The 6,853-nt window shown below is 33.8% G+C and overlaps 1 protein-coding gene across 2 annotated transcripts in view; it reads left to right on the top strand.

Annotated features, from left to right (window-relative positions):
• Nucleotides 1–5,937, top strand: part of trpm6 (transient receptor potential cation channel, subfamily M, member 6) — a 79,352-nt gene extending 73,415 nt beyond the window's left edge. The window contains exons 35-39 of one of the 2 annotated variants that reach the window (XM_059025563.1): nucleotides 514–596; nucleotides 1,301–1,506; nucleotides 3,106–3,157; nucleotides 3,557–3,663; nucleotides 4,818–5,937. In XM_059025563.1, the coding sequence (XP_058881546.1) occupies nucleotides 514–596; nucleotides 1,301–1,506; nucleotides 3,106–3,157; nucleotides 3,557–3,663; nucleotides 4,818–4,900 (531 nt within the window). In that variant the 3' untranslated portion in view covers nucleotides 4,901–5,937. The remainder of the gene's footprint in view (nucleotides 1–513; nucleotides 597–1,300; nucleotides 1,507–3,105; nucleotides 3,158–3,556; nucleotides 3,664–4,817) is intronic. The other variant, XM_059025567.1, reaches the window with a different exon arrangement.
• The last annotated feature ends 916 nt before the right edge of the window (nucleotides 5,938–6,853 follow it).

Here is a 6,853-nt window from a genome sequence, read left to right on the forward strand (position 1 = left end):
ATGCACAACTACTGTAGAAACTGTATTCCATCAAAAAGAACAACTAGAATAATAATAAATGATGAGAGAGTAAGAAAGCTCTTTTCTATTCTTACAAGAGATTATGAATCTAATTATTATTTACAATACTAACAATAGATTGGGGAAAGATTACTGTATCATTTTTCTGTACATTTAAACATTTTAAATGCCATTATAAAATGGAGGCAATGAGAAACTAGGGACCAATATAATAATAATAATAATAATAATAATAATAATAATAATAATAATAATAATAATAATAATATCATTATGTAAAACTTGTCTTTACCAGACATAATGGAAATGGTATCTAAAACCTAAATAAATGGCATTTCCTGAATTTATGAAAAAGAGGAAACAGAAATGAGCAAAACTAATATCTGCAGAAAGCTCCTACTTTGTGATGGTAGTACAGGTGTAATGCATTTTTACATTTTGTGTAATATATACTGTAGGGTGTGTTTATCCTTGTAACCTTTATTTTTATAGGAAATCCAGCAGCAACGTGCTGCTCAAAAACTCATCTACACATTCAACCAAGTGAAACCCCATACCATCTCTTACACTCCCAGGTAATCTGTTCTCAAACATCTTAGTTGTTACTCATACTCGTATTCAGGTTGCGATTTGTGAAGAATTAGATATTTTCAAGACTTGTCAAGTGGCTCTCCTTTTATTCTTTAAGCCGAAGAGTGTGTGCTCAGTGATTTTAAATGATACATTTAACCTCACGAGTTTCTGTAACCCAAAACAATTCATTATAGGGTACATAAGGACCTTTTTTTATTTTATTGTGTTACATTTCCCCATGTGTTGCTATAACTGTTTAAGGTGTGTGTATTGTTTTAATTTTTCTTTTAAATTGCATTCCACTGCCTCTGAAACTGAGATGGATTTACCAGTGAGAAGGAGGATGATGGGAAATGTAGTTCTGATATTAGAAACAGCCAGCTAGTGGAGCATGTAACACAATAAAATAAAAAGGTCCTTATGTACCCTTTAAGCATGTACATCTGTATTAAAATACAAAAAAAAAAATTAAAGTATTTTGTCAACTTACTATTTATTTTCATAGGGGTGGTTTTAATTATTATTTCCCTTTTCCAGGGTGACATTCAATTAAAACTTCACTATATACAAGAGTTTGGCATTTTTTTTTACATCAGCTGTGTGTTTCAGATGTGTCCTCCTGCATCTGGATATTATATTGAACAAGAATACAACATGTGTCGAAAAGCAGAGCTATACAGTATTTTTAGTCCTGTTTGTCTTGCAGATTTCTGGAAGTGTACCTGCTCTACTGCCACTCTGCTGATGAGTGGCTGACCATAGAAAAGAACATGAATGGGGAGTTTAGAAAATACAACAACAACAACGGAGAAGAGATCACCCCCATTCATTTGCTAGAAGAAACAATGCTGGCTTTCTCCCACTGGACATACGAATATACTAGAGGAGAACTTTTGGTTCTTGATCTACAAGGTTCTTATATCTATGTGGTTAAATGCATATGAATACTAACATCTCTTGTGTTACACTAGAGATACCTCCAGTGCTTGCTTTCAATCACATGCTCCCATCAATAAGCTGGTTCTCACATAAACAGTGTTGTACTGTATAAAACCATATTATAATTTCAAAAATACATATTTTCCCTGTTTGGGAAATTGTTTAAATTGGGGCCTATAATACTGTATATGGTCGATATAGTGCCCAGTTTCGACTGTCCGCCCTTATTCATATTAGCACCCGGTTTTACTGGCCAAAGGTTAATAAGCCCCCATTAATCTTTTTTCAATATCTTATAATAATAATAATAATAATAATAATAATAATAATAATAATAATAATAATAATAATAATAATAATAATAATGTTTAGTTTTAATATAACATCTTTCACAATAAAAATTGCAGCAAAGCCCTTCACATGAATAAATCTGAAGTTACTTACAAGTAATGAAACTAATTAAGTATTATTAATGTATATTTTGTTTGGTGTTTATTTGTAATAAAATAACATTTTAGAAAATATTATGCCATAGCGAATCGAGCCTGCAAGCAATTCTACGGTAGGTAAAAAAAAAGAAACCTTAATGTTTCAGCTTTCCAGTTTTATGGTGAAAACAGGTGCTAGAGGATTTAAGCTCAAATGAAAAGTGTTTGGGGAATGAAGTAACCTCTGCCTTCTATATTTTGTGATGATACCATATCTATAAATGTAAGCAAACTGTTAATTATTTTGTGACACAGCGTTACAAAAATATTTTCCCCCTACTTCTACTTGGTTGGCAGAGCACAGACAAGCTTCCGGTCATGTTTAATTAAATACAAAAGTGTTTAATTTTAACTATGCCATATATATATGAATGAGAGCTAGGAGAGAGTTACCTCTTGTCTTCAGTCCAATAGTTGTCCTGCAACTTGTGTTAAGATTTATAAAACATTTTTTAGTCCAGTAACCATTGCTGTTTACATTCACCTATGCTAAGTGCTCTGAGGGCTGCAACTACCCAGCAGTGACTGTGTCCCTTCCGCGGCAGGCAGGGGCGGCGGCAAGGGGGTGTGGAGCGCCCACAAAACATATTTTAGCCCCCCCAATAGACCCCCCAAGCGAAATTACTAAGTCAGACTTCCCTTCTACTGGTGTTTTTAAGTAAGCGAAGCCATACGCAGTTGCACTGTCTCATGCTATCCTAAGCAAGCACAGAGAGGGGCGTTCTGATATACTGAATTTTGCATCCCTGTTGGAAAATTCACCACAATACTATTTGCATGGTTCATTTATTGACGTTATAACTGTTACTATAAAAGCCTGTTGCTGAATATCTCAACCGTCATATATCGTAACTTTAGGTCTATTATACAAAATACTTTTTACCATAGCTCTATGGGCTGTACAATGCTTTCATTATGTCTTCATTATGCTTTATTGTCCTTTGCTATGACTTTACTATGGTAAACTCTTAAAGGGCTGTCAACACTTCACTTCAGAAATCTGAAGACACTGGGTGATGATTTCACCTACTTAAAACTTAACTGTGTGAAATTATTTAATTCAGGTTTACTTTCTTTTATTCAGGTGTTGGTGAAAATCTTACAGATCCTTCGGTCATCAAACCAGAAGACAAAGAGTACGTTTACATAGCCAGTGTAAAACTGGAAGGGTTAAAATAGTGAATGGCTTTTCTCTTGCAAGTTAAAAACACAGCCACAGTAAATTCGGTCTAATATATGACAATGCCTCTGCATTATTAATGCATAACAAAAAAATCTAAATTGCCTAGGAATTGATTTTAAAGTAGATAGTAGATAGTTAGTGAACCCAGAAGTACATAAAAGGTAGAAATGCCACTATTTCATTGAGATGCAAGTTGTTGAGTGTTAGCTTAATTTTATTATACAAATTATACTGAACATGTCTTTTCTTTTAATTAAATATTTGCTGGCAGGTTGACAAATTGACTTATCTTCTGTAAATCTGTATAATATATTTCAAATCCTCTATTCGATTAAAGTGTGTATCTCACCAGGTCCCGAGATGTGCCGTTTGGACCTGCTAACCTAGGAGAAGATGCCATTAAAAATTTCACTGAAAAACATCAGTGCAACTCCTGTTGTAAAAAGCTTAAACTTTCAGGTATGTTGGTGAACCCACTTATTTCCATGACTTCACAGGCACAAACCCATGTAAATCACTTGCTTTTCTTATATTTACTCACTTAACTCCAGCTAGAGGTTGTTTCTGCTTTTGACAATTTGGATGTTAAATAGTAAGTTATATTATTTGCATATAAGACAGTGTATCCCTTATTTTCAATGTGTCCACTACTACAAAGTAGTTAGTTTGGTCTTCAGGTCATTATTAAAAAAAAAAATCGAATTCTGAAGCAATTCAGCATGCAATTTATTTTCCAAGTTATAGATGATGCTTGGGAGGTCACTAAGTCACATGTATAATAGTATAAAATAGCAAATGGCCTGTATAGTTTAAACAAAACTAGACAATTGGTTTCCTGTAACCTGTAAGAGATGAGCCATTTAGGTGTCAATGCAGTGAAACAGTAGTTCACAGTAAACTTAATTCATTGTATTCAGAATAACATCTGATAACGAATGTACTTTCATCAAGCTGGGCAAGTGTATCCCAAGATAGATAGCCTTCAATAGCCAGGCAAGTCTGGTGTCAGTGCTGTAATGAAGCATGTCATTCTAAATGATACGTTGCTTCCAATTGTCACCTCCAGCTACCATGAAGGAATTAAGAGTTATTTAAAAACAGTTCTGTACCTGTTAAATTAAACAAGTGACCTATGTTTAGTCAAATTCTGTTGCACCTGTTTGAGATGACTGCCAGACTGTTTTCCTGACACAAAATGAAAATAGAATCCATTCCTCACCTCATTGTAAAAGTGAAGGTTAATATGTGTGAGAGATGGCAGGATAGCAGCTGTGAGGGCTGGTATTGTTTGTTGCCATGCCCCTGTAAAAATAAAAATAAAAAATTAGCTCCTTTGATTATTCTTTAATTCCATTGTCACAGTAAACAAGATCATTTATGGGCTTAGATTTCTATCTACATTTCCTTAGATGCTTTCATAGATAAAAGTTCAGACAACGTATTTCAATTTTTCAAAGGGATCTCTTTTTGCATCTTGTAGTATAATACATATGTTTTAAGTGAAGACATGCATTATTTCTAATGTATATAGTAGACAGCCAGCTTCTAAGTATTTTTTGTTACTGAATTTGTTTCTCATTCAAGTGTATCACAGTTTATTATTTTGATTGCAGACTTGAGAAGAAATGATTATACACCTGGAAGAATTAACCCTGCCTTTGAAGACATTTCATCTGAAATCAGCACCAGACTGTGATTGTAGAACATATGCACAGAACACTCAGGGGCACATTGTAAACCCTTATAGGGGAAGCAGAATAGCCTCTGTGACTTGTTACTTCCCTTTTAAAGTTTAGGTGATGCTTACCTATGCTTTGCCATGCTTTTGCTACACTTTATTACACTTTGCTGTGTTTTGTAGTGTGGGTAACTTTTATAAGGGTTATGTTAAATTAAATAGATTGTATTTTAATGTTTTCTTTTATTATTATCATTATTTTATTAAGATTAATTAGTATTTACCTGTTTGTATCTATTTATGCTGTTTGCAATACATGTATCTGCGTTTTGGTAGCTCCAGCTAAATTCCCCTTATCAAATGCTCAAGTTATAAAGCTGGTAGAAACAAGAAGGGGTGAAATGTCACAGTGTCACATGCTCTTTTGAAATGAGGAATTCAAGACAGACCTGGTGCATTACCACTTCAAATTCAATAGGTGACATTGATTAAACTGAACGCTGTAAAAAACAAACACTGTAATAATGTGGTATTTGAATATATGCAAGCATATTTTTAGTATTGTGGGCAAAATGCAGACACATTACTCACTCCACAGGAAATGTATAATGTGGACAATTTGCCCATGGAAGCCCTTACTCTGAGGAATTTTGTGTCTCCTCCAAAATATTGAAATATATTAAAATAATATATTTGAGTATAAACTTGAACACAATCCATCCCAGATATGTTGTACTGTTTAACTGAAAGAGTTAACAAGAAAGAGATGTGACTGTATCCATCTGATATATAGTTCTAATATGCTATTAAACTACACATATCTGTAATTGAGACTTTGATTTATAATTACCAGATAGTCCTTGTAATTGGAGATGGCTAAACAGATAGCTTTAAAGTCTCTTAGTCTTTTTTTCTTCTTTCTTTAACTTTTCGAATATATCTTTAAGTAACAATAGCTGTTTCACAGTTCTATCGCCATTTCCCAACCCAACTCCACTAAAAGTCAGTAGTCAGTATTTAAAAAAATAAACTGCAACACTATCCTTATAACAGTGTTAAATTACGTCTCTAATTAACTGTGATAAAGACCATTTATACTTTTTTGTTTGTTTTTTGTAAATGTAGCACTTACAAAAAATGTAGCATTTAAGCATGGTTTATTTAGATTTCCAGAAAGCTTTTGACAAAGTCCTGCATATAAGATTAATTCTCAAACTGAACGCAGTAGGGATTCAAGGAAATGCATGCACATGGATTAGGGAGTGGTTAACATGTAGAAAACAGAAAGTACTAATTAGAGGAGAAACCTCAAAATGGAGTGAGGTAACCAGTGGTGTACCACAGGGATCAGTATTAGGTCCTCTGCTCTTCCTAATCTACATTAATGACATAGATTCTGGTATAGTAAGCAAACTTGTTAAATTTGCAGACAACACAAAAATAGGAGGAGTGGCAAACACTGTTGCAGCAGCAAAGGTCATTCAAAATGATCTAGACAGCATTCAGAACTGGGCAGACACATGGCAAATGACAATTAATAGAGAAAAGTGTAAAGTATTGCAGGCAATAAAAAATGTGCATTATAAATATCATATGGGAGATACTGAAATTGAAGAAGGGAACTATGAAAAAGACCTAGGAGTTTATGTTGACTCAGAAATGTCTTCATCTAGACAATGTGGGGAAGCTATAAAAAAGGCCAACAAAATGCTCGGATGGATATATTGTGAGAAGTGTTGAATTTAAATCAAGGGAAGTAATGTTAAAACTTTACAATGCATTAGTACAACCTCACCTAGAATATTGTGTTTAGTTCTGGTCACCTCGTTACAAAAAGGATATTGCTGCTCTAAAAAGAGTGCAAAGAAGAGCAACCAGAATTATCCCAGGTTTAAAAGGCATGTCGTATGCAGACAGGCTAAAATAATTGAATCTATTCAGTCTTGAACAAAGAAGACTACGCGGCGATCT

The sequence above is a fragment of the Acipenser ruthenus genome, chromosome 1 (assembly GCF_902713425.1).
Source record: "Acipenser ruthenus chromosome 1, fAciRut3.2 maternal haplotype, whole genome shotgun sequence".
Taxonomy (NCBI): domain Eukaryota; kingdom Metazoa; phylum Chordata; class Actinopteri; order Acipenseriformes; family Acipenseridae; genus Acipenser; species Acipenser ruthenus.